Source organism: Lontra canadensis, unplaced genomic scaffold (genome assembly GCF_010015895.1).
Source record: "Lontra canadensis isolate GAN:19392208 unplaced genomic scaffold, GSC_riverotter_1.0 scaffold24, whole genome shotgun sequence".
In the NCBI taxonomy this organism is placed as follows: domain Eukaryota; kingdom Metazoa; phylum Chordata; class Mammalia; order Carnivora; family Mustelidae; genus Lontra; species Lontra canadensis.
The window spans coordinates 3195326-3214009 of NW_022631018.1; the positions used below are offsets into that span (position 1 = coordinate 3195326).

The following is an 18684-nucleotide window of genomic DNA, read 5'->3' on the forward strand; positions in this document are numbered from 1 at the left end:
TTTCTCCTACTGAAATTATTTCATGTAGCATAGTGACGAAAAGCTAATAAAAGTTATGCCTCTTATAAGCCATTTGACATGGATTTCTGTGACCTCTCTTAAGCTTTAATTCTCTGATCTGGATAATTGAGATTTTAACAGTACCTGCTTCAGAGAGTTGTAAGGATTAAAATTTTTAAATGCATGTAAAATACTTAGCATAATACCTGGCACATAGTAGATCCTCATTATGTAGTGGCTGCAAATTATTATAAATATGTTACTATTTACAATATCATTTCTCCTTTGATTTTTTTTTTATAATATTTTCAGAAAACCCATATAGACAGCTGCCCTGTAACTGTCACGGAAGCATGCCTGGAAAGACAGCAATAGAACTTGGACCTCTATGGTATGTGCTTAAGCCTAATAATATACAGATATATTGGGATTTTTAGATAGATAACTTGGGATTTTTCAACTTTATAGTGGTGCAGAGGCAATACACATTTGATAGAAAATGTATTTCAAATTGTAAATTTTGATCTTTTCCAAACTAGCAAAATGTGATAGTCTTCTCTCATATTCGGCAGTAACAACAAGCCAGTCACACAATCATTGAGGGTCAACGACCAGTACACTTAGAACCATTGTTTTTCACTTTCAGTATAATATTCAATAAATTACATGAACTAGTCAATACTTTATAATAAAATAGGCTTTGTGCTAGATGATTTTGCCCACTGTTGGCTAATGGAAGTGCTTTCTGAGCATGTTTAAGGTAGATTAGGCTAGGCTATGATGTTCAGTAGGTTAGTCTATTAAATGCATTTTTTATAAGATTTTATTTATTTGAGAGAGAGTGCACAAGCAGCAGGGGTGGGGGGCAGAGGGAGAGGGAGAAGCAGACTCCCCTCTGAGCAGGGGGCCCGATGTGGGACTCCGTTCCAGGACCCTGGAATCATTACCTGACCCAAAGGCAGACACTTAACCAACTGAGAGCCACCCGGGTGCCCTATTAAATTCATTTTCAGTTTAAGATATTTTCAACTTACCTGGGTTTACATTAATTCCATCCATTGTAGGTTAAGAAAGATCTATATTCAAAATTGATTTATATATTGATTTTTTTTATTATGTGTAGTAAAAGACAAGCAGGTTTCAATGTAATTTTTTTTTAAGTCTAGTCAAATAATTATGACTCTTATACCCCTATGAACCTGAGGTGTTTTTTGTTTTCAGACTTTTCTATACCATTATTCTCAGAAGTCTGCTACAATGATAAGACAGTGGGATCAAAGAGAAGCCTGGGTGATCTAGATAATTCATTTCTGAATAGTAAGAATAAAGCTTTTTTCAGTTGAGAGTTTGTAGAACTAGGGTGTGATTATGAAGTGATCACCGTAACTTTTTATAGAAGACTCAGCTAATATAAGAGGTCTTCAAGAAACTAGTTTCAAGTGAGAAGGGCATGTGAAAGTAAATGTCTGCTTTTGTTTTGGTAAAGCTGTTTAGATGGGACTCAGCTGCAAATATTTAATGTATGTGTGCTTTTGCATCATTAGTAAACTAGCCGTTGTGTTTTTAGTGACTTAAAGTTGAATTGTTTTTAATCAGAATCCTTACTTTTAGGTTGTTACTAGAGATTCTGATAGAAATTTGAGATTCCTAACAATATTGTGACAAGAATCATGGCAGATTTCTACCTTGCTTATAAGGTCAGGGTTTAGTCATCTACTAAACCTAAAATTTAACTCAAGTGGTAAATGTTTGTGCTGGTGCCCATTATTTTATCTTCACCTCATGCACATATTCTTAAACCAAGAATGACTTCACTAGCCTTTCCTTTAGTACTCTCTTGCCTATAGCACTTGCTACATGTTGTTCTTACTCTCACTGATCTGAGGACTGGGGAAATTAGGAGTAACAAGTTGCTGGATCCAGAAGGAAGATCTAGCCCAACACCCTCATTTTATGGAGAAGTTTATGGCAGGGGTTTTGTTGTTGTTTTTAAGATTTCATTTATTTATTTGACAGAGCGAGACAAAGGGAGAGAGGGAACACAAGCAGGGGGAATGGGACAGGGAGAAACAGACTTCCCGCTGAGCAGGGAACCCGATGCAGGGCTTGATCCCAGGATGCTTAACAACTGAACCACCCAGGCACCCCAGTGGCAGTGTTTTTAAGTGCTGGCTGAAAGTGAACCCCCAAAATTAGTAGTACTACAGGCAGGGCCAGAACTCAGATTTCTTGATTCCAGCACTGAGTTATAAACCATGTCGTAGGATTTCCTCATTCAAAACCATGGTTCATGTCTTTACTCTTACGCAGTCTCTTCCCCTTTCTCCAGCTCCAATTCAGTTGTGTTCTTTGAAGTCTCTCTTTAATGCTTTAACCCAAAATTCTCAATTCCATTTTGGTAAATCTTACATTGATAATTCATTTGACACTTTAAAATGATATATCCTTTCATATATATTTGCTAACCGAATGATAATAACTTTCATTCATTGAGGATATACCTCAGACTAAGGATTTTATGTGTGCTATCTCATTAGTTCCCATAACAAGTCTGAGAAGTTTTATTTTCTATTTTATAATGAGGAATAAGAGACTCAAAAGCACTAATTACTCCAGCTACGTAGGTAGTAAGTGGTGGAGCCAGGATGAAAATCTAAGTTTATCTGACTTGGAATTTATATTCTGTCTATTATACCTGTGATTCTCAAATGGGAAGCAAATCAGACTTACCCTTGTGCCATGTTTTTAATGAATCACCATTACAACATCTGATTCTCCTCCTGTATCTATCTACTCCTGCCCACTCCACCCTACATATACACATTGGATTAGGATTTTACTGACAGGGGGCGCCTGGGTGGCTCAGTGGGTTAAAGCCTTTGCCTTTGGCTCAGGTTATGATCTCAGGGTCCTGTGATCGAGCCCCGCATCGGGCTCTCTGCTCAGCGGGGAGCCTGCTTCCTCCTCTCTGCCGGCCTCTCTGCCTACTTGTGATCTCTGTCTGTAAAATAAATAAAATCTTTAAAAGAAAAAAAAAAAAAAGATTTTACTGACAGGAATATGCATTGTGCAAACTTCTGTATCACACTATGTGCCTGTCTAGATTTATAGGCTGTTATAGGGCAAACACTATATTTTCTACTTTGGTATCCCCTCCGTGTCCCCATGTACCACAGGGCTCTATACCTTACACCTTACATGAGGGTTCAATAAATTCTTTGTTGATTTACTTTGAATGAAATTCCCGTGACTAATCCCATTAGAGAACTAACATGATAAAAGGAGTGGGAAATATAGAAAATAATTTTAAATTAAATCATAAATTCTTTTTTAATTTCACCATTTTCTCCATTCCTATAACTAATAATATAAAAGTTAAATTATACTTTTTAATAGACATTTTTCATACCCATTTCTCCATGTTTTTTCTTTTTTTCAGGTCAAGTTCCCTTTTCAATACTGGATTCCTCAAAAGAATGCTCTTTGAATCTTTTCACCATGGTTTAGATGACATTCAGACCCTAATAAAGACATTAATCTTTGAATCAGAGTGTACTCCTCAAAGTCAGTTTTCAGTTCATGCACCTTCAAATCTGAACAAGCAAGGTGACTAATTTATATTCATGGCCTGAAATGAATAATAGTCTTATTAAGATACAAATATATATTTTTCCCTAGTTTTAGTAGATTAAAAAAACTAAAAGTCTGTTGTGATTTTAGTACCCTCTATCTTGCTTTCTAGAAAGAGAAACCTTAGGTAATTCTGAGATTAGTGTGGCCAGAAATTTTCATTATAGCCATTGAGACACGAAGGTTGTTTATACTTATTACTTATTAAGGCTATTTTGTCCTTTATTTTCTCTTTAGTGTAAATAGGCTTTTGTAGTTTTATCAGGCTGTTGATACAAGAGTGGGACTATGACATTCTAGTATTCTTGTAAGTCATTAGAAGTAGATTTTTAGACTGTGTAACAATAATTGCTAATTCTTACAGTCTGTTTTTACCAAAAAATCTCATGTATTTCATAAAAGCAATGTGGATAGAATTTACTAAGCTTTTATTTAAACTTCGAATTGTTACTTAATGTTAGTCTGTAAAATATTTTCCTTTCCCATTTGCTTTTAGAAGAATATGGTGTGTTAATTAAAACTACAGATGATACCACAACAGATAACTATATTGCACAAGGTAGGTATGTATGTATATGTGTGTTATGTAACTATTTATCAGTGCGAAAATGCAGATAGTAAAAGGGCAGGAAGAGAACAGATTGCGTTGGTGCCCTCCTCTAAAATGCCTTTTTAGGGCGCCTGGGTGGCTCAGTGGGTTAAGCCGCTGCCTTCAGCTCAGGTCATGATCCCAGGGTCCTGGGATCGAGCCCCGCATCGGGCTCTCTGCACAGCGGGGAGCCTGCTTCCCTTCCTCTCTCTGCCTGCCTCTCTGCCTACTTGTGATCTCTGCCTGTCAAATAAATAAATAAAAAATCTTTAAAAAAAAAAATAAAATGCCTTTTCATTATACAGACAATACAATTATAGTAAAACTTATCTGTCCTTTGCACTGTTCAGAATTTCTGTTAACATGCACTTGTTCACATCTCTAATATGTAGTGATCCCCTTGCAAGAACTGTAAGACTTTGAAGAACCATGTGAACCAAACTAAGACCAGATTATATTTGATAGTTATAAAGATTTTTATTCTAATTCTTTTAAATTTTCTCATCAGCATGATTTTTTTTTTAAAGATTTTAATTATTTGAGAGAATGAGCAGAGGGAGAGAGAGCAGCAGACTCACTGCTGAGCAGGAAGCCTGATGCAGGGCTCAGTCCCAGGACCTGAAAGAGCACGACCTGAGCCGAAAGCAGACACTTAACTGACGGGGCCCAAGCACCCCTCGACATATGGTTTATAATAATTCCATTAATTAACTAGAAGACCTTGTTCCTTAGCTATAAGAATATACTATATGGCCTTTCTCACAATTTGAGATATGTGCATGTGCACTTCAAAATATGGTTGTATTAGGCATTGCAGATTCCTTTCAAAAGGATTTTAAGACTTCTAATGTCAGTGCTGTAAAGTCTAAGGTTTTGTTTTGCTTTTTAAAAAGACAATTTAGGGGCTTCTGGGTGGTGCAGTCAGTCAAGCGTTGACTCTTGGTGTCAGCTCAGGTTATGATTTCAGGGTCATGAGATCAAGCCCCATGTCAGGCTCCATCCATGCTCAGCGGGAAGTCTGCTGGAGATGCTCTCTCAGCCCCTCACCCTGCTCTCTCTCTCCCCAGTAAATCTTTATATATATACACATATATACGTGTATATACATGTATATACACGTATATATGTGTATATATGTGTGTGTGTGTGTATATATAGAAAGGGTTTAATAACTTAAGTTTAATAACTACTATATGCTCTTCCCACCAGTCGTTCAATTGGCATCTTCAACTAATTTTCTAAAAATGATCTCTTCTACTTAATTTCTCTGTCGGAGGTTAAAGGTATTATGGTACATTGCAAAAAGCACTAGATTTAAGAGCATCATTGTACTTCTGTTTATTGTATGAATTTAGCCAAGCTACTCACCTTCAGCAGAGGTGTCTTAAATCTTTTCTAGAGAAAGGTAAAACGTAAGTTCTAAAAATATTTAAAGTCTCTGAGCCTTTTTTTATATACAGCTTAAGGGAATTAGACTCATCTCTATGGTTATTCTATAGCTCTAAAATTATTCTAAGACTGATTAACATTTAAACCTTTCAAGATAGAAAATACCAGGCCAAAAATAGTCATCATAAAGGTATGTCTGATTTTGTGTATGTATGTATGTTTCAGGAAAGAGAAAAGGTAATGAAACAATCACAACTTCAGCTAAAAGGCCAAAGACTGATGTCAGTTCTGAACATCCTCCCTTTTATTACAACATCCACAGACACAGCATTAAAGGAATGAATATGCCAAAGTAAGATAGCCAGTGAATGGCAAAATGTATATTTGATATTTTAATGACATTGTGATTTAAATAAGATACAAAATCTCTCTTTTTTTCCTTTCCTTGCTGCAGGTTAAAAAAGTTTTTGTGCTATCTTTCTCAAGCAGGCTTTCGAGTAAGCCGAACTCATTTTGACCCCATGGGTGTTCGTACAGACGCGCCTCTGATGCAATTTAAATCGATCCTCTTAAAGTACAGCACCCCTACCTACACTGGAGGACAGTCGGAGGGCCATGTCCAGTCAGCCTCCGAAGATACAGTAGCTGACAGGGTTGAAATGTCCGTGAATGACAAAGCAGAAGCAAGCAGTTGCAGAAGATGGTAAATGTAGAGAAGAGTTATTCAGATGTCTGTATAGATGGCCTAAGAGTTCTCTATACCAACTGTAGTTCTTTTTCTATTCTTTCAACTCAGTGGTGTAAAAATAAAAAACAGTGCTGTTTTCATTCAGAAAATTAGCCGTTTCTAACTTAGCTAGTTTGGGAGCTATGCTTTCCAGGTTTTTCTTACTGTAAAGAAAACTTAAAATTTTAATGAAAACATTTCATATGAAGCCAAGTTTATGACTGAGATCACCCTACCATTTAGTAACTCAGAAAACTTTCACTTGCAAAGTGTTAGCAATTTTATGTCTGTTGTGGAAGCCGTACTTCACTGTTCTTAATCACATGTCTACTTAAGCTGATTCATATCTCTGTTTGTAGCTCACAAAATGAAGCCAGGAGCCTTTTACATATGAAATTACCCTGAACAGAACAATGTTTTTTCATTATCACTAATGCGATTTCACAATTACAAAGCTAAAATATGTTCCCAATTTTAAGAAAGCATACTTCTTTCCACACTGATCTTTTATCAGTAGCTCTTGAGAATCGAAATACTTGCCTGAGAGAGAAATACATTTTTCTTCAGAGTTAAGGTCTAGAGGATCGAGTCAGAGTAAGATTTTGTCAAGTAAATTGAGACCATTGTTCTAATACAGTAATTCTTCATAAGCACTGAAATTCTGAAGAGGACAGTTTTTGCTGTAAATTAAATGGGGTGATCTCAAGTGCCTCAGTTAGCGCACGTACAGTATTCATTTGCTTGGTTGTGCTACCTCTCAGAAGTAAAACTTGTCACCTTATCAACTTAGGAAGTGAGGATTTTTTTGGTGGGGGGAGGGATAGATTTGTTTTCGGGTGTGTGTATGTGCTTCCTTTTTTTGTATAAGTAGCCCAGGCTAACATGACTATGAAAATTAGTGGAAACTCCATTAATAAATACTGTTCTTGCTTCATGTGAATGTAAGAGTTTTGATATAAAAGGATTTGGTATAAAGTTTAGATTTTTGTCTCAAGGACTTAATTGTATTTACCCTGAAGTACTTCTGAGAGGAAGTAACTTTTTACAAGTATTACTGGCTTGGGGGATGGAAGAGGGAGTTGGAACTGAAAGGTCTTAATACACTATATAAGAAAAGCAGGGATGCCTGGGTGCCTCATCAGTTAAGCCTTCAGCTCAGGTCATGATCCCAGGGTCCTGGGATCGAGCCACACACTGGGCTCAGCCAGGAGCCTGCTTCTCCCTCTAACACACACACCTCCCTCCCCGCTTATGCTTGCTCACTCTCAGATAAATGAAATCTTTAAAAAAAAAAAAAAAACCCATAACACGTATACAAAAATCCAGGGAGTGAGGTTAACATAGTATATTAACTGAAATTTAAAAAAAAAAATCTCCTTGTGGGGCGCCTGGGGGCTCAGTGGGCTAAAGCCTCTGCCTTCGGCTCGGGTCATGGTCCCAGGGTCCTGGGATCAAGCCTCACGTCGGGCTCTCTGCTCAGCAGGGAGCCTGCCTCCTCCTCTTTCTCTGCCTGCCTCTCTGCCTACTTGTGATCTGTCAAATAAATTTTTAAAAAAATCTTAAAAAAAAAAAAACAAAACTCCTTGTTACAGCTGGGTATTTTTTTTTCTTTTCTCCCATTAACAAAATCATGTTTTACTAAAATAAAGGTATAGGTGAAGTGCACGTTAGTTTCTCTAATGACCATAAAAAAACTAATTCTTGCCAGTTCAAACTATTACTCACAAATGAGCACAAAAATAAGTTATTTTTGTTTATATAGTTAAAAATTACTATAAATCCAGAATGCAAATCAGCACTTCGACCATCTGATTTAGTACATATTATTAAACTGAGTATCAGTCTCAGCTTGCTAAATGCTAATCAGCATAACATTTTGATCAGTGATAAAGTTGGGTTTTAGGCCAGGAGCTTAATGTGATATCAGAATATATTAATTACTATTATTTAAAATATGTCTGTATTAATTTCACATACACAGGGAAATTTTCCAAAGAAATTGCCGTGGGAAGTAGTTAAGAAATCTGTTAAGGTAATGCATCAACCTAAAGAGGAAATAATTTTAAAATCCCAAATAATGCTACATTAGCACTTTAGTCTGGGGCACACAAATGTTGACTACATTGTAAAGTGAACATGAATTACATCCTTCCATTAAAATTTGATTAACACAAGAAAGCAGTTTTCACTCTACCACCAGGAAATCAGTAGGTTGACTCTGCTAGTCACATTACTACTAACCGTACACTCAGGATATAGCAGAAGGAAAGAAGAAATGGGTTTGGAGCCAGGATGGTGGGATTGTGTTAAAACTCCATTTATCGGGCTGCCTGGTTGGCTCAATGAGTTAAGTAAGCCTCTGCCTTCAGCTCAGGTCATAATCTCAGGGTCCTGGGATCGAGTCCCACATCGGGCTCTCTGCTAGGCAGGGAGCCTGCTTCCTCCTCCCTCTCTCTCACTCTCTCTCTGCCTACTTGTGATCTGTCAAATAAAATCTTAAAAAAAAAAAAAAAACTCCATTTATCACTTGACTTCAGTCAGATTCCACTCTGAATAAACGTATCATATTCTGGTTTCCAGAAAGCAGAACTGGAGACCAGTTTAGTAATCCTAAAGGCCTAGGAATTTCTTTCCTCCATGCATAACTGCTCTGGTAAATGGTCACAAGTTACTTTGGAGAAAGCTAAGAGGAAGATATGTATTACATCCTTGTGGTGTTATGGCAGGGTCCTTTACCAGAGTGCTCTGGGAATATGAATTAAATCAGGCCTGGGAATTGCTAAGGGATCATGACTAATATAGTGGCTCCAGATGTCCAACAGATGAATGGATAAAGGTGTGTGTGTGTATAAAACCATAATGTGTGTATACACATAACACACATACAGGGGCGCCTGGGTGGCTCAGTGGGTTAAAGCCTCTGCCTTTGGCTCAGGTCATGATCCCAGGGTCCTGGGATCGAGCCCCCACATCGGGCTCTCTGCTCAGCGGGGAGCCTGCTTCCTCCTCTCTCTCTGCCTACTTGTGATCTTTCTGTCAAATAAATAAAAATATTTAAAACACACACACACACACACATAGATACACACAACAGACTACTGCTCAGCCATCAAAAAATGAAATCCTGCCATTTGCAATGACATGGATGGAACTAGAGGGTATTATGCTAAGCAAAGTAAGTCAATCAGAGAAAGATAATGATCATGTATCTCACTCATACATGTAATTTAAAAAACAACAGGATCATAGAGGAAGAGAAAAAACATGACAAAATTGGAAAGGGAGACAAACTGTTAAGAGACTCTAAATCATAGGAAACAAACAGGGTTGCTGGAGGGAGAAGTGGGTGTGGGCGATGGGGTAACTGGGTGATGACATTAAGGGCACATGATGTAATGAACACTGGCTGTTATAAAAGACTGATGAATCACTGAATTCTACCTCTGAAACTAAGAATACATTACATATTAATTGAATTTAAATTTTTTTAAAAAGTTTTAAAAACATAGTAATAGAGGGGCTCAGATCAGACCTGTAGTTTTCAGTTATATAAATTAAATAGGACCACTCTGGCCCTTTGGCTCACATGATCAATTAGCCAAGGCCAAAAAAAAAATCACTGTCAGACTATACTGATCATCTGGTCAGTCTTTTACTGCCTATTATAGTAACTAAAATTATGTCCACCTTTCTGGCCTAGCAGGTAAGGGAACTGGGTTTCTGACAGAGTCCTGCCTGGGCAATGCCCAGTGAATGAGGAGGTCCATTTCCACAGAAGCCTCTTCCACAGGCATCCCTGGCCAATCGACATACTATAAAGCTTTTCAAGGAAGCTCTGTTCACCACATTTCCCAGTGCCTATGTAAAGAGTTGACCAGGCTCTCCTAGAAACACAGTGACACAATAGGTGAGGAGATAACTATAATGTAATACATGCTCCCCAACATTCCTGTAAATCTTTTTTTTTTTAAAGATTTTATTTATTTATTTGACGGACAGAGATTACAAGTAGGCAGAGAGGCAGGCAGAGAGAGAGAGAAGGAGGCAGACTCCCTGCTGAGCAGAGAGACCGATGCGGGGCTCGATCCCAGGACCCTGGAATCATGACCTGAGCCGAAGGCAGAGGCTTTAACCCACTGAGCCACCCAGGCGCCCCCCTGTAAATCTTTGATTTCCTTTCTCTACATTAGATTAAAGAATTTCTAACATCTTACCTCCAATTTAGATGAGCCAGTGCTGAGTTTTTCTTTCAACCAAGTAAACAGTAACATCCTGCTGTTCAAGCTGACAAACTGAACCAAAATTTCTGGTACAAGTGTATTCAAACCGATAATTTAACCCAATTAAAATTAGGTTCCTACAAGATCCAACATAACTTATTTACACAGGCATATTCCACATATCATTAGTATATTTGATCAAAACAGCATTTTTTTCAGATCACACTTCGTACTTGTTCCAAGGACATGCAGGAATCTGACTATATCCTACAGGCAAAGGACTGTACAGAGACAGCAAATGAACTGCTTTTTCCAAGGAAACTCCTTAAAGTGAGGTTAGGGGTCACCTGCCAAAGCAGCAGACATCCAAGGGGTTTCTTCCATTTTAAGTGAGGCTCCGTGAAGCAGGAATTTAGGGTACTCATTCATCCAAACCTTCCCAAAATTCTCATTCCAGTTCTCAAAGTACTGCTGTTTGGGGTGCCTGGGTGGCTCAGTTGGTTAAGCATCTGCCTTCGGCTCAGGTCACGGTCCCAGGGTCCTGGGATCGAGCCCCGCGTCTGGCTCCCTGCTCAGTGCAGAGCCTGCTTCTCCCTCTCCCTCTGCTGCTTCACCTGTTTGTGCACATATTCTCCCTCTCTGATAAATAAAATCTTTAAAAAAAAAAAAAAAGAAAAAGAAAAAGAAATGCTTCTGTTTCCTGACCAGTGTCTCTACTCTGGCTTGAAAGAGAGCAACACAGCAAATCCAGGCCATTTACAGGAGCAGCTTCTTAACCAGTAGCTCAGCCTTAAAGCTACAGTGGAGGTTGCAAGTGAACATCTCACAGTTTTAGTCTCGATAGAGACTGACTTTCCCTCAGGGAATTCACAAAGCCCATGAGAGGTTACAAAGACTGAACATCCTAAAAAAAAAAAAAAAAAAAAAAAGGTGTCTACATTTGTCTATAACGCCTTGTCATCTACAGCAGTATAATCCCTTTCTTTGCGGCCACCCTCCTTTCCCCACCCAGAAAGGACCAACCCCTCTTCTAGCCCAAAGATCCTTTACTAGCTCTGAAGAGGAGATAAAACTGTTAACTTCAAAATGTGAATAAACTGTGTATTTGAAATCCCCAAACTGCAAACTTCCTTCAACCTACTTCATGCAATTTAGATGGAAGGAGAGTTTTAGATCATGTAGGCCATAGAATAAGATTTGCCAAGTAAAAATATTTCCTAAGAAGTGGCATATTAATTGCAATACCTTATATATTTATATGAGACTTAGAATGACACAGTGTTGTTTTTACACAGATTATATCCTATAATTTATAGCAAGGCTAAGCAAGATTCATTTACCCGATGGTGTTCTAAAACTGGCAAGGGGAAGAGCCAGGATCCAATATCAGGATGACCTCAGTGTCATGGCTTTCAGCCACTTGGTGATTTTTCTTTAGTAAAGGAAATACATACATAAAAGTTTAAATGTAACTTCACCAAAGGCAGTCCCATAGAAAATTCTGGTACAGATTACAAAATTATAGTTAACCACTGACCTACTGTACCTTTTCTATCTGAAACCCTTTGAACCACTATATTTTATACTCATTAATTATCTATGCAGATGCAGAAAGCACTTCCAGCTTCATTTTCATTTTCTCCCAGCATAGTTATTTTTGACTAATAGCAAAATCACTGCAAACTACAATGGCAGCATTCTGGGGACTTTCTGTTAGAAGGGAGCAGTCATCGCACCATAATTATGAGGCTGTCTCCACTGTGCCTGGTATCCCAAGTCTCACGCAGCTCTGGTTTATTTCTGTAGAGAACTTACTGCTCCTCTTTGGCTGGATCAGTGAATAGTGATCTGGCAGTAAAGGAAAGTTTGTGTGGGTCCAAATACTCCTTAGACACACCATTAACCTACCTCATTTTCACGCCCAGTTTCCACACTAGTCTTTCCAGTTAGGCAAAGTCTCCAATCGTTAAGCCTTTTGTGATGTTTTTGATCTTGTTTCATCCTGTACATCAGTAACCATCAACTGTTCATCATCCGTGAGAGAACACCTAACTTCCCAATGTGCTGATAACTAACATCTATTATCTATCTCAACAATCCTTGCCTTTGACCTGTCAAATTTATTCATTTAAAAAAAAATTATTCCTTTGGCATCATCTTAGTGGGTTTGGTTTAAACTGGGCAGTTTACATTTAAATCCACAGACTAAAGAGAAGTACATTTTTAGCAAATTATCTTTTGCCAGTTGAACAGTACCTCCTTCAGTGTATTTTTATTACTGGTCACCAAATAAAATTTAGCCATCTTATTTTTTGCTAAGAGATTAATTTAGCATAATATAGTATGCTTTCATCTTTACCTTAGGAATTGTCTAAATTGTGTCTAAGCCCATAATAGATATTTCTTATCTCCCCAAAACATGTTTAAATCCTACCCTGAGTACATCAGAATGTGGCTGTATTTGGAAATAGGGTTATTTAAAGAGATAATTTGGATTAAATTAGGTCATTGAGGTTGGGCCCTGATCGCATATGACTGGTGTCTTAAAACATGAGAAGACAAGGGGAGAAAATGCCATCTATAAGCCAAGGAGAGAGGCCTCTAAAGAAACACCACCACTTTTGATCTTGGATTTCCAGCCTCCAGAACTGAAAGAAAATAAATTTTTGCTGTAATGTGGTACTTATTATGGCAGCTCTAGCAAACTAATACAGCCATCTAAAGTAGAAATTGGTAGCAAATGTTATATATATAATGAAAGAAAAATCACTTGAGATTTTGAGGGGTTTAAAATTTAGTGTAACTTAAACTGAACAGAACTCTCCAATTACAATCTGCTAAAATAACCAGTTTAGATATACAATTAATTTACTTCTGAAGTCAACTCCTAATTATAATTAGGAAAGAAAATTTTGATTTCTAGCTTTAAATTTCCAAAAGTACAGCAACTAGGGGAGAATTTAATAGGAAGGAAATGAATAGTCATATTCAAAAAGGTCATAAGTTTTACATCAAATAAATCACCTGTGATATAAAGACATTCTATTTTTAAGTGTAAGAATGCATCACTAAGGGGCGCCTGGGTGGCTCAGTGGGTTAAAGCCTCTGCCTTCGGCTCAGGTCATGATCCCAGGGTCCTGGGATCAAGCCCCGCATCAGGCTCTCTGCTCAGTGGGGAGCCTGCTTCCTCCTCTCTCTCTCTGCCTGCCTCTCTGCCTACTTGTGATCTCTGGCAAATGAATAAATAAAATCTTAAAAAAAAAAAAAAGAATGCATCATTAAATGTTTAAGCTGGAAGCAACTTCAGCTCTTTACAGTTTTAAGGTAGAAGGTTATGTTGGGATCTTCTGTTCATACACATATCCACAGCTATAAATTTCCCTCTAAGCACTGCTTTAGCTTTGTTCTGTAAGTCTGAGAATGCCACATCGTCATTTCTTTTTTTTTTTTTTAAAGATTTTATTTATTTATTTGACAGACAGAGATCACAAGTAGATGGAGAGGCAGGTAGAGAGAGAGAGAGAGGGAAGCAGGCTCCCTGATGAGCAGAGAGCCCGATGCGGGACTCGATCCCAGGACCCTGAGATCATGACCTGAGCCGAAGGCAGCGGCTTAACCCACTGAGCCACCCAGGCGCCCCGCCACATCGTCATTTCATTCACTTTGAAGTATTTCTAGTTTATTTTTTTACTTTTTCTGGTATTTTTTTAGGAGTACTGTTTAATTTCCATTTATTTGTGAGTTAACCAAATGTCCTTCTGCTATTGATTTCTAAATTCACTCCATTATAGCCAGAGTCTGTATGCTGCTATGTTTGTGTACCTGCATGTGTATTTTTTTAAGTTTACCAAGACTTGTTTGATGTAAACCTGTCCACACTGGAGAACATTCCACGTGTTCTGCTATTGTCGTGTGAAGTATGCTACAGGTATGTTAGGTCTACATCATTTTACTGTGTGTTGTTCAAGTCTTCTCTTTCCTTGCTGATGTTCTGCCCAGGTGAACTGTCCCCCATGACAACAGGTATTAACATCTTCAACTATTATTGTCGATTTCTCCCTTCAATTATGCCAGTTTTTGCATCATCAATATATCTTAAGGTCCTGCTGTTTGAATACATGTTTATAATTATTACGTTTTCCTGATGAACTCTTTTATCATTATAAAATATAATTCATCCCTGGGACACCTGGGGAGGGCCAGAGGGAAAGGAAGCAGCAAACACCCTGCTGAGCAGGGTTCCTGATGTTGGGCTCAATCCCAGGACTCTGGGATCATGAACCGAGCTGAATGCTGTGACTTAACCGACTGAATCACCCAGGTACCCCCTCAGTTGGCTTTTTCTTTCATGACTCTAAATGTCTGTCATTCACTACCTTCTGGCCTCTGTGACTTCTCATAAGGAAGCTATTAGTTGTATTAAAGATCCCTTGTATGTGATTATTTTCCTCTTGCTGCTTACAAGAGTCTTATTTATTTAGCATTTGTTGAGCTTCTTTGATGTGCAGATTGATGTTTTTCATCAAATTTTTAAAATTTTTAACAATTATTTCTTAAAATACTCGTTGAGCCCCTCTTCTTCCTCTTTCTAGGACTCTCATTATGCACTTGATGGGTGTCCCACAGGTCTCTGCAGCATTCTCCCCTTCTTTTTCTGATAGGATACTCTCAATTGGACTGTGTTCTCATTTGTTGAATATTTCTACCAGTTCAAATCTGTTAGCCCCTCTATTTTTAATTTTTTTAAGTAAGCTCTATGCACAATGTGGAGCTTGAACTCACAAACCCGATATCAAGAATCACATGCTGGGACGCCTGGGTGGCTCAGTGGGTTAAGCTGCTGCCTTCGGCTCAGGTCATGATCTCAGGATCCTGGGATCGAGTCCCGCATCGGGCTCTCTGCTCAGCGGGGAGCCTGCTTCCCTCTCTCTCTCTCTCTGCCTGCCTCTGTCTACTGTGATCTCTCTCTGTCAAATAAATAAATAAAATCTTAAAAAAAAAAAAAAAAAAGAGTCACATGCTTTATTGATTAAGGCAGCCAGACACCCAGGATTATCTTTCTATGAATTTATTTCACTATATTATTTCAATCCCGAATTTCTCTATGGTTGTTTTACCATAATTTTTACCTCTTTACTGTTATTCTCATTTGTTCTCATATCTACTTATTAAGATATGGTTTCTTTTGGTTCTTTGGACACGTTTTTAGACACTAACTTAAACTCTTTGTTTAGTAAGTCCAACATGTGGGTATCTTCACTCTTTCCTACTTCTTCACATATATTGTAAATTTTTGTTGAAAACTCGACATTTACAACAATGCAGGTTGAGTGACCTTCCTGGGCTAATTCTAGGGAGACAGCGCGTTTTTGCTGTTGGTCACTGTATTCTTCTTCGTGAATTTAGAGGTCAGCTAACACTAATGCTTCCGCGCCTTGAAACAATGGCATCACTCCCTCCGCCTTGCTGAAGTGCTCTGTTAGTGTGTTGGGATAGGCCGCCAACACCACAACATGTAGTTTTGTTTTGTTTTTTTCCCAACTCGACCCTAGTATTCACTTCCTGCTTGCAGAGGCTCATGCTGTGCCACAGGTACAATGAGTGACTTCTTCTCCCCCTCGGGAATGCATATAGCCTTGCACATGCATGCGGCCTTCGATACTCACAGGAATATGCTGAAGCTTTTCAAAGTCCTACACGGACATGTCATTCCTCAGCTTTTCCTTTTATTTTTTTGGCTACCTTCTTTTTAGTCCCAGTTGGTGTCACTGCCTCGAAACACTGCTATGCTGAACAACTGAAGCTGTTTTTAACAAACAGGCTGTAGACAGAGCTCTATACACACAGGCAGAGTTAGATCAAATAAAGACAAGTTCTGGGACTAGAGCTATTCAGTGAAGGACCAGAGAAGTCAAATAGTGATGATTCTCTGGGATGGGCTTTTTAGGGAGCTTTAAGCCCCTTCCAGGGGTTCCAAGGCTGCAGATTTTCACTACTACCATAGTTGCAAGGCTATTCCTTTTTAAGGCTATCCAGAAGTGGGGGAAAAAGGGTAGAGCAATCTCTAATGCTATGGAACTTACAGTTTTTATTACTGGCAAATATTCAGATTACTGAAAGCCTTTAGTTCAGTTTCAGAGTTCTGAAAAATTCAATTTTGACAACTTTCACAGTGTTCTCTTCACTTTTATGGAAGAACAGATTTTCAGAGGCCTTACTCCATTAATTTAGAAGTGTTCTCAAGGAAGTAATTTTTATAGTGACAACAACTGCATGCAAATATTCCTTTCTTATAACTATGTTTCTATTTTATTTTTATAAAAGCAAGTATTTCTAAGTAGAAATGTGAGGGGATTTTAAAAAGATACCTTTTCTCAAAAAAAAAAAAAAAGACACCTTTTCTCATCTAGCATTTCAATTATTTCATGTTTAGATATCTAAATCAGAATCCTGACCCTCAATTTCCTAAAATGTACAAGGGAAACATGATCTTCACAGAGTTCAAAGAATTTTAAATTATAATGTCAAACTTACAACAAAGCTACAGTAATCAAAACAGTGTGGTACTGGCAAAAGGACAATCATATATATAGACCAGGTGAAATACAGAGCCCAGAAATAAACCCTCACATATATACTCAATTGAGATATAGTCAATCTCAAGTAAGACTGCCAAGACAATGTAATGGAAAAACAGCAGTCTTTTCAACAAACGGTGCTAGAAAAACTGGATATCCAAAAGCAAACAACAAAGCTGAATCCTTTCCTTTTACCATGCACAAAACTCAAAATGGATCAAATACCTACATATAATAGCTAAATCTATAAATAAAACTCTTAGAAGAAAACATATATAAGACGTTCCTAACACTGGATTTGATAATGCTTTCTTGGATAGATAGGACACAAAAAGCATAGGCAACAATGAAAACAACACAAATAGGCAAACTAGACTTCATCAAAATTAGAAATTTTGTGCACCAACGGACACTACCAAGAGAGTAAATAAGCAACCCACAGAATGGGACAAAGTATTTCGACATCGTATATCTGATAATAGATTAAAAAACTCCTACAATTCAACAAATCACCACCCAATTAAAAATGAGCAAGATCTGAACATTTTTCTACAGAAGATATACAAACAGCCAATAAGCATATGAAAGATTAGTATCACAAGCTTTTAGGGAAATGTAAATCAAAACCACAATGAAATAACACTTTACCCTCATTAGAGTAACTATTAAAAAACAAACAAATACCAAGTGTTGGTGAGAATGTGGAGAAACTGGAATCCTAGTACACTGCTGGTGAGAATATAAAACAGTGCAGGGCCTGGGGAAAATGGTTTGGGGTTCCTCAAAAAATTAAACATAGAATTACTATATATTCCAGCAACTGTGCTTCTAGGTATATACTCAAAGAATTTAAAACAGGGACTCAAATAGATACTTGTACAAAAATGTACAAAGTAGAATTAGTCTAACAGCAAAAAGTGTCCATCAATCTGTGTCCATCCAAAGATAAATGGATAAACAAAATGTAACATAAATATACAACACAGATGAACCTTAAAAACATGCTAAATGAAATAAGACAGACACAAAGGACAAATATTATATGATTCCATTTATAAAAGGTGCCTAAGATAGATAGTCAACTTCAAAGAGAGAAACAATAAAGTTTACCAAGGGCTTGAGGGATGAGGATGGGGAAAGGAATGGGGAGTTACTGTTTAATGAATCCAGAGTTTGTTTGGGATGATGAATTTAAAGTTGTGAAACTAGATAGCAGTGATGTACACAACACCATGAATGTACTTAATGCAACTGATTTATACACATAAAAATGGTTCAAATGGTAAATTTGGTTATGTATATTTTACTATAATAAATTTTAAAATGATAATGTATCTTAAAAGCCCTTACCTCATTTGGTGAGCCTTTTTGTTCTTCAATTGAAAGAGTGGGTATACAAGTTAGATAAAGAGTTACAAAACCTTGGTTGGTGGTGATGATAAAGAGTACCCACCCACCACACACACACACACACAACAGTACCCACCCACCACACACACACACACATACACACTCACACACACACACACACACACAAACTACACTCAGTGC

At 37.8% G+C, this 18684-nt stretch overlaps 1 protein-coding gene across 2 annotated transcripts in view; it reads left to right on the forward strand.

Moving 5' to 3' along the window:
• Nucleotides 1-7275, forward strand: part of TRMT1L (tRNA methyltransferase 1 like) — a 52920-nt gene extending 45645 nt beyond the window's left edge. The window contains exons 11-15 of one of the 2 annotated variants that reach the window (XM_032862633.1): nt 313-391; nt 3440-3606; nt 4127-4189; nt 5834-5960; nt 6063-7275. In XM_032862633.1, the coding sequence (XP_032718524.1) occupies nt 313-391; nt 3440-3606; nt 4127-4189; nt 5834-5960; nt 6063-6315 (689 nt within the window). In that variant the 3' untranslated portion in view covers nt 6316-7275. Of the gene's footprint in view, nt 1-312; nt 392-3439; nt 3607-4126; nt 4190-5833; nt 5961-6062 lie in introns of those variants that run through there. The other variant, XM_032862634.1, reaches the window with a different exon arrangement.
• Nucleotides 7276-18684: the final 11409 nt, after the last annotated feature.